Source organism: Vicia villosa, unplaced genomic scaffold (genome assembly GCF_029867415.1).
Source record: "Vicia villosa cultivar HV-30 ecotype Madison, WI unplaced genomic scaffold, Vvil1.0 ctg.002861F_1_1, whole genome shotgun sequence".
Taxonomy (NCBI): Eukaryota; Viridiplantae; Streptophyta; class Magnoliopsida; order Fabales; family Fabaceae; genus Vicia; species Vicia villosa.
Genome location: NW_026706049.1, coordinates 114,014 through 130,579, shown reverse-complemented (window position 1 = coordinate 130,579; position 16,566 = coordinate 114,014). Strand labels below are relative to the sequence as shown.

The following is a 16,566-nucleotide window of genomic DNA, read 5'->3' as shown; positions in this document are numbered from 1 at the left end:
AGGTAAAGTTGACACTACTCTTTTTATTAAACGAAAGGTTAAAGATGTTCTCTTAGTACAAGTATATGTAGATGATATTATATTTGGGTCGACTAATGCAAAACTTGTCAAAGATTTTTCTAAGCTTATGCAGAGTGAATTTGAGATGAGTCTCATGGGTGAGCTAAATTTCTTCCTTGGCCTACAAATCAAGCAACTCAGTCATGGAACGTTTGTGAGTCAAACTAAATACTGTACAGAGCTGCTCAAAAGATTTGGAATGAGTGAAGCGAAGGAGATTAACACACCTATGGCAACAAACACTAACCTAGACAAAGATGAGAAAGGTAAAGAGATTGATGTAAAACTGTACCGAGGTATGATAGGTTCACTATTATATCTTACCGCCTCAAGACCAGACATTATGTTTAGTGTGTGTATGTGTGCAAGATATCAATCTTGTCCAAAAGAATCTCACCTCAAGGCTGTCAAAAGAATTCTGCGCTATTTACGTGGAACTACTACTTATGGCCTATGGTATCCAAAGGGAAATGACTGCTACTTGGTAGGATTCTCCGACTCAGATTTTGCTGGCTGCAAATCCGACAGAAAAAGCACCAGTGGAACATGTCATCTATTCTCAAATTCATTAATAAGTTGGCATAGCAAGAAGCAAGTATCGGTTGCATTATCTACTGCTGAGGCAGAATATGTAGCTGCAGGGAGCTGTTGTGCACATATATTATGGATCAAGCAACAACTTCTTGACTTTGGTATTAAGCTTGATCATATACCTATCATGTGCGACAACACAAGTGCAATAAACTTAAGCAAGAATCCTGTCCTACACTCACGAACCAAACATATTGAAATAAGGCATCACTTCCTAAGAGATCATGTAGAGAAAGGAGACGTTATATTTGAACATGTAGAAAGCAAGAAGCAACTAGCCGACATATTCACCAAACCTCTAGCAACGGAGCAATACTTCAACATTCGTAGGGAATTAGGGATACTAGATATCTCTAATTTGGGCTAACTACGCTTGTTCCTCTTAAATTTATTCCTTACTTTATTACTATATATTGATTATTCTCTAGCTAACATTGTTTTTTAAAGGTAGCTCTTTATCAATTCAGACATCATTCCACAATGACTAAGGACTTCCATAAACGGTGACACTTGCACACTGAGAAGACGGTAACATGATTGTTGTTCACTTCCAAAAATATCATTGATACTATAATATGCTATCAATTAACATGCTTATAGTGACTTCATACATATATATCTCTTGCTCGTGTATGTGTTTCATCTTAAATCACAACATATCTCTTTACATACACAGTCCTTCTTTTGCATCTTATGTCTGTTGGAATGGTCTTTTATAATTTTTTTCCTACCTCTTACATACTACTATGAATGCTCGAGTTTTATCTATGTTTTCTCTCGTTACTCTCCTCTTCTATTTCTTTGTTTCTCTTTTGATGTTTTCAAAGGGGGAGATAGATGCTGAGTGTACGGGGGAGCCTTGTTGAGCGTTCATTACTTATTGCCAAAGCTTCTACCATCGGTTAGCCATCATCAAAAAGGGGGAGTATGTGAATACAAGATCACAATCACAACGATGTTTTTGATTCATGGCAAACTCAATAAGCATACAAGCAACAAGGCACAAGCAGAAGAACTTAAGGAAAAGCAAGCATTGGTCATTTGGAACAGAGCAGGTCGACCTACTATGCATATAGGTCGACCCAACACAAGCAAAATGAGAAAAATGCAGAAAAGCAGCAGGTAGGTCGACCTACTGTCAACCTAGGTCGACCTAAAATGGAGAAAATTTCACATTCTTCTGCTAGGTCGACCCACACATCAACTAGGTCGACCTAAACTGAAGAAATATCCCAAAAACTCATTTAAAGAGATTTTTGATCGACCTACTTCCCAAACAGGTCGACCTAACTGGGAGCAAAATCATTTCAAGTTAATGCACCTCTGTTAGGTCGACCTAAGCTCTACAAGAGGTCGACCTAACTGATCAAAAATGCCAAAATGTCTGTTATTCTTGGCTCCAACTTATAGGCACTCATATATATTATCAAGTGTTCATTCATTGCATAAAACACCAACGACTGAAAGATACACAAAGGATTCTCATCTTCGTTCTTCATCATCTCCAACACAATTACACATAATCATTCTTGCGTTGAGGGTTAGTGATGAGTTCGATAACGTCCATGGAACGGAATTGAAGATTCCTAGTGGGTGAAGATTTGTGGGGTTTTTGGTGAATAAAATCTGCGAGTTTTGTCCTCCACGACAGGTGGTTCTTGGGGGTTTTTATCAAGAGGTTTTCATTGAGGATTCGGCTGAGTGTGACGATTGAGGAACAAGGGTTCAAGCAATACAAGACACTGCAGAAAGGAATCAAAGTGAAACTCTTGGATCACCTTGATCTTGCTCAAGATTAAGGGGGAAGAAGATTCAAAGGATCGACATAAGTGGTTTATCGTTTATCGCTTTGTTATCTTCTTTGTATAAACTACTTTCAACATTAATGAAAGATTTCCCAATTTCAATTTGGAATTGGGGGCAGACGTAGTCGTAGCGAGGACGATCGACGAACTGCCTAAACAAATAACGTGTTCTTGTCGCTTTTACCTTTTCATTTACATTCTGTTCATAATTGGTTATAATTGCAAAATTGATTAACGATTCAAGTGTTAAAATTGTGAATTAAAGTTCTGCATAAACATCACAATTCACCACATCTTGAATCATCATCAATTTGAACATTATCACCAAGTGTTTGTCTTTTTGCTTATTCCATTATTACTGCATTGCAAATCAAAGTTTGTCAATATAGAAGTTAATTGATTTTCAGTTGTGAAACGTATTGATTCGATAACATATCACTTCATCGTTAATCTCAATTATCTTGTGGTTTTGTAACATATACGACCCTTGCAATAGCGGTCCGGAATAGACGCAAGTCGATTCAGATCCGCTTTCGCTCTAGTTCGTAATAATTCCAGAAAAACTTCGTGAGATCTATTCACCCCCCCTCTAGATCCTCAGGCCAGCGTCTAACAATTTCTTAGTGTTGAATACTGATGTTTTATGGTATTTAGATTATGAAGTAATTCCGCTGTGTTAACATGTTTGCTCAATAATATAGTTTGATGTTCCTCATAAGGCATGACATGACTACATGTTTTAAATATTTTTGAGTTGTAATTCCCTTGTACATGTTTTACTCTAAATTGGATTAATATTCCACGGAGATTTAGAAAGGTGTTACAACTTCCATCGCTCGTGCCCTTGGATTGGACACCGAGCTTGCTACTCTTGAGCTTCTTCCTCCTCGCATTATAAACTTGAAATTTTTGAAAGACATGCGTCTTTGAAAAGCGAGGAAGGAAGGTGGTTTTTATCTTATGGTTATTGGTACTGCTGTACCTAGTGTTGTTCTCCCTCACACCCGACACATTAATGTTCGATTTGAGCGTAACTGGACCTATGATTTAAACGCTCCCGCTTTCACTGGTCAATTATCCTCAAATATTAATTTGGAAGGATGTAACGACAATAATGATGAGTACGAATTCCATACACAAACACCGTCTCGCTTCACACCATCACACACCGCACCCTCTTCCTCTAACCCACGTGCTGGTATCGCTCAAGTTTCCATATCACTGAGGACACGTGGAGAGAGCACATGGCCAGAGAAGAGAGGAGGAATACACTCCTCTCTTCTATGTAGCAGCAGATTGCCGATAACATGGCATTCATGCAAGCCTCTCAGACACAAAATGATGCCTCTCCGCGAACCATCATGGAGACTCAGTTGGCCTTCCAGACTTAGCAGCCCCAACAACAAATAGGTTTTGCTAGACACTTATCTTTGATGGAGGCCTCTCAAGGTACCCTGATAGTTAGGACTCGCCAACTGCAGGAAGCTAACACCGCTCTTTCTGAAAGAGTTGGTCGACTAGAGATCCCCAAGAGCATGCGTCGTTGCAGGAGTCGTTGCTCCGATCCTCTCACTCGTGACAGCGAGGGTACAAGCGGTACACACTAGCGCTTTCCACGTAACTCCTTGCTGCACTTTTAATGGAACATTGGGGACAATGTCTGGTTTAAGTGTAGGAGGAGATTTGATTGCTTTTCTTTATTATTGCTTTCTTTATTTTTTCGGTCTTTACCACTTTCTAGTATTTTAGTTGTTTTCCTTGTTTTGTTTTTTTATTTAGTTTCTAATAAATGCATGTGCATAGCATTTCTAACTCAATTAGGCTCGTTAGCTAATTTACTATATTTCTACCAATTACTAATTATCTAAATTAACACATTAGCACATAATTATATAATTATCACTCAAACAATAATTAAATAAAACACATAATTATCAAGACATCAAATAATTCTAATTAAATAAATATATAATAAAAATAGGATGTTACAACTCTCCCCCACTTAAAGGATTTTCGGCCTAAAAAATTACCTCAAACGAACAACTCCGAATACGATTCATTCATCTTATCCTCGAGTTCCCACGTGATATTGCCATCGGCCACTCCACCACATATCACTTTTACTAAAGCAATTTATTTACCACGAAGCTTCTTCACTTCTCGATCTTCAATTCACATAGGTGATGTATCAACCGTCAAATTACTCTTCCTTGAACATCATCTAATTGACAAACATGCGATGGATCCGCAATGTACCTCCTTAATTGAAACGCATGGAACACATCATGAAGATTAGAAAGAGACGGTGGCAATGCAATCCGATATGCCAATTCACCTACTCTCTTGGAAATCTGATAAGGACCAATGAAACATAGCATCAACTTACGCGACTTCAAAGCTCTACCAACACCCGTTACCGGCGTAACTCGAAGAAACACATGTTCATCCTTCTCAAACTCAAGAGCCTTCCTACTCTTATCATGATAACTCTTCTGAAGACTCTGAGAAGCCTTCATCTTCTCTTGAATCATCTTAATATTATCTGTAATCTCTCGAATACACTCGGGTCCAACCATATCACTCTCTACCGATTCATACCAACACAAAGGAGTTCTACACCTTCTACCATAAGAAGCTTCGAAAGGTGCCATTTAAACACTCGAATGGAAACTGTTGTTATACGTAAAATCAATCAAAGGCAAGAAACTATCCTAATTTCCTCCTTGTTCCAAAACACAAGACCTCAAAAGATCTTCAAGTGACTGAATAGTCCTCTCCGTTTGACCATCAGTTTGCGGATGATACACCGAACTCAAATGCAACTTCGTACCCAAAGCACTTTGCAAACCTTCCCAAAATCTCGAAGTAAACCTTGGATCTATATCTGAAACAATACTCGACGAAATACCTTGCAAACACACAATCCTTTCGATGTATAACTTAGAAAGTCTCTCCATCGAATAATCCATCCTCATCGGAATAAAATGAGGACATTTCGTCAATCTATCCACAATGACCCAAATCGCCTCACAATTACTCGGTGATCTCGGGAAACCCGAAACAAAATAAATAGAGATACTATCCCCTTTCAACTTGGGAATAGATAACCGTTGCATCAAGCCAGACGATTTTTGATGTTCAATCTTTGACTTTTGGCAAGTCAAACATGAATACACAAAGTCCACTATACTCTTCTTCATACTTTGCCACCAAAACATTTTCCTCAAATCTTGATACATTTTAGTAGCCCCAGGATGAATACTAAAACCACTTCTATTCCCTTCTTCAAGAATCCTCTTTCTCAAATACGCAACATCCAGAATAAAAACTCGATCGCGACATCTCTTGAAATCGTTCTCATCAATCCAAAAGTTACCACCTTTACCTTTATTAATCAATGTCTTAATATCGACCAATCTCAAATATGATTTCTGACCTTCTCTAATCTTGTCAAGAATTACACACGTAAGCTTCAACATACCAAGCATAACACACGAAGACGTCACTTCATAAACCAAACTCAAATCTCTAAATTGTCCCAACAATTCCAACTCTCGAATCATCAACATCGACATATGCAATGATTTCCTACTCAATGCATCGGCTACAATATTTGCTTTTCCAAGATGGTAATTTAAACCAAAATCATAATCCTTTAAGAATTCCAGCCATCTTCGTTGCCTCATATTCAACTTTTTCTAATCGAACAAATACTTCAAACTCTTATGATAACTATACACATCAAATCTCGATCCAAACAAATAATGCTTCCTAAGTTTAAACACAAACACAACGGCAGCCAACTATAAATCATGTTTCGGATAATTCCTCTTTTGAACTCTGTGTTGCCTTGAAGCATAAGCTACCACTTGCCCTTTTTGCATCAAAACACCTCCCAAACCCAACAAAGAAGCATCATAATACACCACAAAAGGTTCTAACGGATCCGACAAAATCAAAATAGGAATCGTAGTTAACCTTCTCTGAAGCTCTTAAGAATTTGCTTCACATTCCGAAGTCCAAATAAAAGCTTGACCCTTCCTAGTCAACAATGTTAACGGCAAAAATAACTTAGAAAATCCCTCAATGACCTTTCTATAATAACCAGCCAAACCAAGAAAACTTCTAATCTCAGAAACAGACTTAGGAGCTTCCCATTGAGATACAACCTCAATCTTCGACGGATCAACAAAAATACCTCCACTAGAGATCACATGGCCAAAAAAACTTACTTCCTTCAACCAAAACTCACACTTAGAAAGCTTAGCAAACAACCTCTTCTCTTTCAACACGGATAAAACAATTCCCAAATGCTTAGCATGATCATCTTCACTCTTAGAATATATCAAAATATCATCAATAAACACAACCACAAACTTATCAAGATAGTCATGAAAAATCCTATTCATATACTCCATGAATAAACCAGGTGCATTAGTCACACCAAACGGCATCACTGAATACTCATAATGTTTATACCTCGTTCTAAAAGCAGTTTTCTGAATATCCTCCGCATTCACACAAATCTGATGATACCCCGGCCTCAAATCAATCTTGCTAAACACACAAGCTCCTACCAATTGATCCATCAAAGTATCAATCCTCGAAAGTGGATACTTGTTCTTAATCGTCACTTTGTTCAATTTCCTATAATCAACACAAAGCCCCATAGAACCTTCCTTCTTCTTAACCAACAAAATAGGTGCACCTCATGGTGATACACTAGGACAAATAAACTTCTTCTCCAAAAAATCCTCAAGTTAACTCTTCAACTCTTTCAACTCAGAAGAAAACATTCTATATGGAGCCATCGATATAGGACTAATTCCAGGAACTAAATTAATCAAAAACTCCACTTCTCATTCTGGCGGTAAATCACTTACATCTTCAGGAAATACCTCCGCAAAATCACAAACTGTTGGCAATTCCTCAATTGTTCTCTTCTCATGAACGTCTAAGGTTTCCAACAACAAAAACAACTCATCCCCATATTTAACAAATTCATCAACTTGCTTAGCAAATAAAAACAAATCTTCCTTAACACCAATTTCAAGAAAAATAACCGTCTTATCAAAATAGTTGATATACACACGATTAAGCTCTAACCAATTCATACCCAAAATCACATCAAGCTGCTCTAACAAAAGACAAACTAAATCAATTCTAAAATCTCTACCAAAGATACCCAATGGACAATTCAAACACACAAAAGAAATAGAAACAAAACCCATAGCAGGTGTATCAATAACCATACTTCTACTACGTATATCAGATAACACAAGATTCAATCTCTTAGCACAATCCAAAGAAATGAAAGAATACGTTGCACCGGTATCAATAAAAGCAATTAAAGGTGTACCATCAATAAAGCACGTACCTTGGATTAGCCTATCATTAGTAGTAGCCTCAGCACCAGACAATGCAAACACTTTTCCCTTTGCTTGTTCCTTCTTCGGTTTGTCACACTCGGTACTAACGTAACCTTGCTCCCCACAGTTGTAACAAGCTACACTCGAACCAAATATGCACTTGTTTGCCTTATGACCAATCTTTCCACACTTGAAACATGTCACAGAATCCTTACCATAATCAATAGCGGGATGACCTTCAACACCACATTTGAAGCACTTAAGTGGAGTAGAAGTTCCTCCCCTACTTGGCTTCTTTCCAAAACCAGATTGTTTCCTCTTTTCACTATACGGTTTCCTATGAAATTGACCTTTCTTATCATTCATAGCCTTGTAGTGAGATGCACTCTCCCTACTATCCTCATAATAAATCCGACTCTTGTTAACCAACTCAGTAAAACGAGTAATCTGTTGGTAACCAATAGCCTTCTTAATGTTATGCCTCAAACCATTCACAAACTTCAAACACTTAGACCTCTCCGTATTCATAGTATTGTAATAAGGATAATACTTGATAAGCTATTGAAATCTAGCAGCATACTCCGCCACGGTACCATTCCCTTGCCATAACTCAAGAAATTCCACCTCTTTCTTCCGACAACAATCTTCCGGAAAATAGTTCTCCAAGAATGTATCGCGGAAAATATCCCAAGTGATTTGAATACCCTCTTCTTCAAATCTCTGAGCAGTATTACCCCACCAAAACTCAGCTTCTTTCTCGAGCATGTGAGTGCCAAACTGCACTCTCTGAGCATCGATGCAATTCATAACCCAAAAGATCTTCTCAATCGCCTTCAACCAAGCTTGAGCCATATCCGGTTCATGATCTCCCTCAAAGGTAGGAGGATTGTTCCTCTGGAAGTTCCCCAAAGCACGATACTCATTGTAATACGGTGAACTGACTTTATTTGAAATGTTGCGGATAGCATGAGTCGCCACCGACTTTAATTTTATCCAATTGGAAAGGCTAAAAGAACAGGAAAGACCTTTTTGAAAGAGATTGATTTCGGGGGGTAGGTTATACAAAGGGAAGGTGTAAGGCACCCTTTGCATCCATGGTTATCCATGGGCTCTTAATTGCTTAGCTCACTTGTTTGGATGTTTGAAAAGTTTGAAGTGTGGTGTGTGAATAGTAAAGAGATTTCGTTTAAGGACTTTAGCTTGTAAATAAGCGTAGCCTTGTTTTGAAATTGTTTTGAAATAAGAGGTGTGAAAAGAATTTGATTTTTGAATTGATTGTGAGCAAGCAATTAAGAACTACCTACCCTAAGTTTGTCTTTCGTGTTCTTTAAGTCTTTCGGTCCAAAGGGTCTATCCATACCATGAAAGGGCAGGAAGTCTTTCAATTGGATGTGCGGGTCATCTAAGGGTCATCGAGAAAAATATCGTTCACCATAAGACTGTCCCTACCATAAAGAGGGCAGGTAGTCTAAGGGAAGGATATAATAGTCATTAGGCAACAATAAGGATACCTTAGCATTCGAAGGGACTATCATCATTTATCCGAGGCAACATCGAGGGACAGGATCATTTTACTCGTAGGCAACTCGAAGGGACTATGATCTTTTATTCCGAGGGTCTATGATGATTTGAATTCGTAGGCAGCATGTGCTAAGGTATCCCTACATTCGAAGGGACTTGACTATTTGATAGAGAAGGCAGCGTAAGAGTGGTTACCTTAAAGGTGAATGTGTGTAGCAATCACTTGAGTTGATTCAGATATATTTGATCTTAGATTAGTGAGCTAAGTTCAATTACTTGTTATCACTCCCTATTTACTAACCACGCAGTTAATAGTATACAGAAATTTAAATTGCGGAAATTAAATCCTAAGCTATTACATGGCTTTAGGATTGGGGGATACATAATAAAAACCGAGGAATGCGAAAAGTAAAGTGCGAGGAAATAAAATCCTAATTAACTATTACATAAAAAATACTTTGCAACCTATACATCGTTTCTAGAAAATAAATAACAAAATGATAAATAAACAAGCACGCGTCAATCAACGGAGTTTGAGATGAGAAGAGAATCGGGAGGAATTTGAAATTGATGAAGAAATCTTGAATTTGAAATTAATTAATTTAAAAACCTTATTCTAATGATTATTAAATTAATTAAAATTATTTTTACAAAAGTTAAAACAAATTATTTGTCCTAATTAAATTAACTAATTATGAAATTAAAGTTCATCCTAATATTTATTTAGTCATCCTAAAAAAACTACATTAAAAGATTTAATAGTTAAGGTTTTTTAAAAAAAGAAAAAAAAAAGAAGAAGAAGTAAATAAGAAATAATTAAAAAGAAATAAGAACAAAGAAAAAGAGAAAGAAAAGAAACTTGGGCGTGGATCTTGTGAGTCATGTCTCTGAGGGAGTACGATGGAGCAGCGTTTTATGGTTCGTCAGATGTGTTTTTGTGGTAATCCAATGGTGTAGACGTGAGGGAATACCACATGAATATGGAGGCGCGAGCATGGGATCTGAGAGTGAGCATTTGTTAAAATAAAATGCCCTGGGTCGGATTCGAACCCAGGTCATCAAAGTTGCAGTGCTTCGTTCCTTGCCAATCCATCTACGATGTTTAGTCATACATGACATGATACAAAAAATGAAATAGGATAGTAATATATGAAACGAATCATAATTTGGGATGTCAAGGAAAGAGTCAACCTAGCGATGGGAATTCAGTGGGGTATGGTGGACTTTCGTTTCTGGGGTCTTGCATCTGGGCCCTGAGAACATCTGATGGTGGTTAGTTGTTGATGTATCGTGGTCACAGTGGGTATGCTGCACTGAATCTAGTAGCGTAATCCTGCAAGAAAATTTGACAAAATATTGCCATTTACTGGGTTCAAACCCATATCATTGACCTTAGCACACAACCTCCTTGCCAGCTTTGCCACTTTCTAGATTTGTTATTATATCAACACAAAATAATTATATAGAAAGACAACTAAACATTGGAAATTTCAAAGTCAGGTCAAACCGGGCCCACATCCTTGGATTAGCGAATCACACGCAAAGAGAGAGAGAGAGGATGGTTTATTGACCCTCCAATAATACAATGCCACGCATTGGTTCCAGACACTATTCATCGTCTTCTTTCTTTAGTGCTGCGGAATTTCCTGCGGAAAATCCCATGAATTTTCCTGCGGAAATCTTTGCGGATTCGTCTTCCTCCATGGCAGCTATTCAAAACCTGCAAAATCAAAAGGGAAAAAGAAAAGAGACAACCCAGTCCTGCATAAAAACGCGCCCTGAGTTCAAATATGGTGATAGTTTTGAATGAAACCTCCTGGAAGTACGAACACCAAGCTTGTATTCTCTTATGCCATAGTAATGGAAAGTCACGGATTCGATGCCCATGCTTTGTTTCAGACGTTCATTATTGCTCTAAACATTACCAGGAAATCAAAGAAACCATTAGTTGAGATTAATATGCAAGGAATTGCGAGATATGAGAATCACAACTTATGCATGAATATGTTAGCCGTGAACTTGAATTTTTACATACCTTCCATTGTGATTAATGGTTGAAACTTATCTTATGATACCTCTGGAGACTGATGGGAAGAAGATCATGCTTTGGTAATGGCTGTATGAGTGAATCCGAGTCCCTCACCTTTTGAAAACTTTCATACTTCTTAGGGCTTTTGGAGGCTGCCTCCTCTAGGGTATTTTCGTCCCCTTGCTTACTGAAGTCTTGTGCATATATATATGAGAACAAATTAGGTTTGTTTGTGGGCTTGGATATTAGGTTATTAGGAGAGGAAAAATATTTGAAAAGAAACATGTTAATTCTTTATAATTTTAGCAAAAATTCTCTCCATAACCCTAGGCCACGAATTTGGAGTCTTATGGATGCATACATGGGCCTTTAATATGATCCAAAGCAAAAGCTATAGGTATTGATCCATTTAATTCACTTTTTATTTCATTCATTTTCCTTTTAATTGCAAAAAATTCAAATAAAATAAAATAAAATGATGAAATTTTGTGGATGGGTTTTAGGGATCATATATTGGGTCACAAACATGTTTGGCATCAAAGTTCTAGGCCCATTAACCTAAAAACATAAAACCATGCATTTAGGTTTTTATGTTTTTCTTGAAAATCGACCAACTTGCGTAATCTATAACTCAATCAATATTGATCATATGGGGATGATCTAGGACTTTTTAGAAAGCTTAAAGAGTCCTCTAAAAGCTCCTTTTGGTTTCATCTCAATTGAGTCTACCATGTTCAAGTTATGAGCTTTGAGAAAAAATGACTTTTTTGCGATCCTTTAGAAGGACCTGTAATGTTTTGGCTCATATCTCTCAAATGAAGCATTTTTGGCCTTGGCATGTGAGAGACAAAATTGTAGAGAATTCATTTTTGGCCTTGGCCTTGGATGGGAAATTTCTGATGTTCCATGTGGGAGTTATGGTCGGTCAAAGTTCAGTTGACTTTTTCCTTAAAAACCCTAATTTAGAAACTCAGGTTCTTGATGATTCTGGAGCTTTTATTGATGAATCATGATCAATCCTTGATAAAATGATGAATGATACTCCATAATGAGGATGTTGACCAAAAATCAGAAGTTTTGACTGTAGTTTGTCCATAGTTTGACTTTTAGGTCAACCAGTCGATTATTGATCGTTTGAGCGGTTGACTGAGTAATCTTTGGAATCGGGGGTTGAATTTTGGCATAGGGATTCTTTGGGACATATGTGAGACCATGGGATCCATTTGAGGTATCAGGACCTGAGTATCCTTTGAGAAAAGAAAAACCCTAGTTTAGAGGCACTTGTTTAGGAGATAGGTAGCTTTGGGTAATTGAAGATCTTTAAGCATTTTAAAGTCGAATGGATCAAAGATATTATGGGCAAATTTTGGGGTATGACACTCATCATCATCACCATTATGATTTCCAGCATTAGCTCGAGGAATCTGACCATGAGATCCATCCAACATCCTTAATGCATCAGCAATTGCATCATAGTTCCTTCCAGTAACAATCATCCTAAGACAACCAAGAACCAAAATAGTATTGATCGTGTCTGATACACAAATCTAATACAATGGGAATAAATACATTAATGATTCTGACCAACTGGTTGACCATGCTCTAATACCATTAATGTAACACCCCTTTTCTAACCCTAAATTATAATAAACAATACTTAGAGTAATCATGCATAAAGGAAAAAGGGCGCCACATATTGATATACACCGCAATGAAAAATACAAAACACACATACAAACATTCATAATATGCATCGATCATATTTGTAACAAAATAATGTAAATCTCATGCTTCCATACATTATGCATAAAACGCTTGCGGAAAAACAAAAGAATTGCTATCACATGATTTCAATGAATATGTTCCATACCATATTCATCCACCAAAACAAAATAACATTAATATCCATGCTACTTGAATTTACAAATCTAGGCTACAAAGCCTTTAAACAACACATCCAAATGTAAACACATACATCCAAATAGTCAACAAACATAAAGATAGAAAGGTTCAAAACATAAACATAAGTCTAAAGAAACCCCCCAAGTGTTACATGATCAGAGCATATTACTAGCTACCTAATCCAATAACAAACCCAGGAGCTCCTTGGCTAAATCCTCGGACAAGCTACTACTCGTCTGACCTGCACGTTACCAACAAAAGGCAACATTCAAACAAAAGGGTGAGAATTCAAATTATTATAGAAAACATAATAATGAGAAATGCAAAAGATAAACAAGCATACACTTCACAATTCATCACTCTTCTCAAAATAGACAATTCATATACCATATATCAATCATCATGCAAAGCAATCTCATAGATACAAAAATAATCACATAGCCCACAATGTGACTCGAATGTATAAATGTGACTCAATGCATGTGGTACCATGTGAACCTAAAGTTTCACCGCTTTCCGATTCAATATCTAGAATCCAAGCCATGCTTCCGATCCGGACAAGATCAAAGCCAATACGCCTATCTCCAATTAAGATCACGTCTTCTACGCCTATTTCCATTCAAGGATAAATGTCTCTTACCATGTGAACCCACAGTTTCACCACTTCCACCATAAATCGACCATGCTATGAATGTATTTACAAATACCAATATTATATGCAATTAAGATTATTTCATCAATCTTAACTTACCTCAGACCACAATAATCCAACTCTATGAATTATCCGCCAATTGTACACAACATTCATGACAAAACTAAAAATTACAAAAAATTACTACTACCATCATATATCCAATCACAATTATCATGAATATATTAGCAAGCATCATACCAACAATTGTTATTCGCCACATACCAAAACATAATGCACACAAGAAAATTCCATGTTATATAACATAACAACTTCAAAATTAATCAATACAGTTCTAATCAATCATATCCTATCATATAGAACATCACAATAGCTTCCTAATGCTTCAAATTGCGCATAAAAAGGAGTTACAGATCAAAAGATACAAGATTTCAAAATTTGGAAAAAGTTCCATGCAGCAGGGTCCGCATAGCGACCTTCCAGCGGGCTTATGGAAACTCAAATTCAATAACCCAGCTTGAAGCGTGCTAACTAGAAATAAAAGTAGTAACTTTTAATTTTCGCAGCTCCGCTTAGCGGGCTAGGTCCGCTTTGCGAGCCTTCACTTTTTTTAAAAACAAACAGCATCCGCTTATCGGGCCAGGGGCGTTTAGAGGACATGCGATTTTGCAGAAAAAAATCAGCAAACTCAGAACTGCGAAAATCACATCCCACTACTCAAAATCACTTCCAGTCATCGATAACCAGCAAATGCAACTACTATTCATCATTATTAAACAATATTCATCATAAAAATCATGTTTAATCATACAAATCCATAGAAATTAGCATAAACCCTAACTTTTCTATATTTTCATGAAATTGAAAGATGAAGAGATAATCACAACAAACACATTACCCAATCATATAATCTATAAGAACTTGTATTCTAACCCTTACCTCTAGTTCAAATCAACCCTCTTGATGAAAATCTATAAATCCCCTCTTTGTTCTTCTCTTGCCTCTTGCTCTTCTTTCTATCTTTTCTTTTTTCTAAATCTATGTGTCGCGGGGAAAAATCGTATCTTTTTTTCGGGATGAGACACCTGATGCCTTCTTTGGGCTCGAGTGCTCAAAAAATGATTTTTCTTTTGTACCGACCAAACTTTTTATTATTTCCAAAGGAGGAAAAGGAAAAAAGCTGCAATAACCTAAAAAGTGGGGGAGAGATCTTTGGGTAAGAGGGTTGGTTATACGAAGGGAAGGTAGTAGCACCCAACGTATCTATAGTACTCTATAGGTTTCTTTGTTTTGTTTTTCATTCCATGTTATTGAGAGGTTCTGTTGTGAAATAGGTGGGACCTAAGGTGTTTGTTTGATTATGCTCGCAAAGATCATCGCGATCCTCTACATACATATCCCTTAGAGGGAATCAGAGCATCTGTAGCTCGGGGTCTACGGGTGCTAAGGTTTGAATGGTTTTTTTTGTTTTGTTTTGCTCGCCAAGGATACGACCTTGTGCCTACGTATTCTCAAAGGGATGTTGAGAAAGTCAGAGCAATCGTAGTTCCCACTTATGCTAGTGGAAGCAAAGGAAAAGAGACAAATGTCATCTCAATGTTCGATGTATCTAATCTATATCATCAGATACATCTGTTTGATTTTGTTTGAAAATCTTTTCATTATAAGCCCTGGGCCATGCCACTTATGGCGCTTAGAATGATAAAGATGTTTTTTTTTGTTTAACCAGCCTTGTGGCAAAAACTTTCAATGAAGTCAGCCTTGTGACAAAAAGTTTTGATTAATCAGCCAGCCTCGTGGCAAAAGTTTCAATGAAGTCAGCCTTGTGACAAAAACTTTGATTAATCAGCCAGTACGGTGGCAAAACGGTTTGATTGATTAGCCAGCCTTGTGGCGAAAAAGTTTGATTGATTGATTGTTTGTGATGATATAGAAGAGATACTCCTATCATAGAGATGAAAATTGTCTAATCTCCTAAGGTTTTTGATTTGGATATTGGGGATGCTTATAAGAAGCCCGTGGGTCCTTGTACGAAGCCCAAGAGGAGGCTATCCGAGGGTCCTTGCATTGTAAGCCCAAGAGGAGGCTATGGGAGGGACAATCCAGGGTCCTTGCATTGTAAGCCCAAGAGAAGGCTATGGGAGGGACAAGTCGTTTGTACGAAGCCCAAGGGGAGGCATGGTATAGTTGGTTTGAGCTCTTAGAGCGATTTCACCGGGAAACCATACTCTATGTCCTAACCTAAACTAGGGAGATTCTTTGCACGAAGCCCAATAGGAGGCTATGGGGAACCTAGTGTTGTACTGAGTTGAACAAGCATATATAACACAATCACAAATATGAACAAGTACGAACAAATATGAACAAGTACATGAACAAATATGAACAGATATGAACAGTTATATATGAAAAGGTGTGTGTATATAATGGAGTTTATGAAGGAAATATACCTGTAAGCATGATCCATTTGTATACACGGGGCTCAGGACTCATACTCGGGGAGAGGCCCTTTGAGTTTATTCAAAGCTATGTAAACAGGTATTTACAAAGGGGCTTGGGACTTATACCTACATGGAGGCCCATGGTATATTTTTGGGAAGATTTAAAGAAAACCTTCATTTTTGATTTGTTGTTCGA

The 16,566-nt window shown here is 37.4% G+C and overlaps 1 protein-coding gene across 1 annotated transcript; it reads right to left on the bottom strand.

Moving 5' to 3' along the window:
* Positions 1 to 6,101: 6,101 nt before the first annotated feature.
* Positions 6,102 to 8,191, bottom strand: LOC131639913 (uncharacterized). The gene is made up of 2 exons (XM_058910354.1): positions 7,834 to 8,191; positions 6,102 to 6,154 (listed from the first exon to the last, which is right to left on the bottom strand). Exons 1-2 carry the CDS (start codon positions 8,189 to 8,191, stop codon positions 6,102 to 6,104), a joined length of 411 nt encoding a protein of 136 aa, XP_058766337.1.
* Between the last annotated feature and the right edge of the window lie 8,375 nt (positions 8,192 to 16,566).

Coding starts and splice junctions, on each gene's coding strand:
- LOC131639913 (XM_058910354.1), bottom strand. CDS start 8,191: ATGAATGATAAGAAAGGTCAATTTCATAGGAAACCGTATAGTGAAAAG. Junction 6,155..7,833: donor TAATGATAGGCTAATCCAAG/GTACGTGCTTTA, acceptor TTGTTCGATTAG/AAAAAGTTGAATATGAGGCA.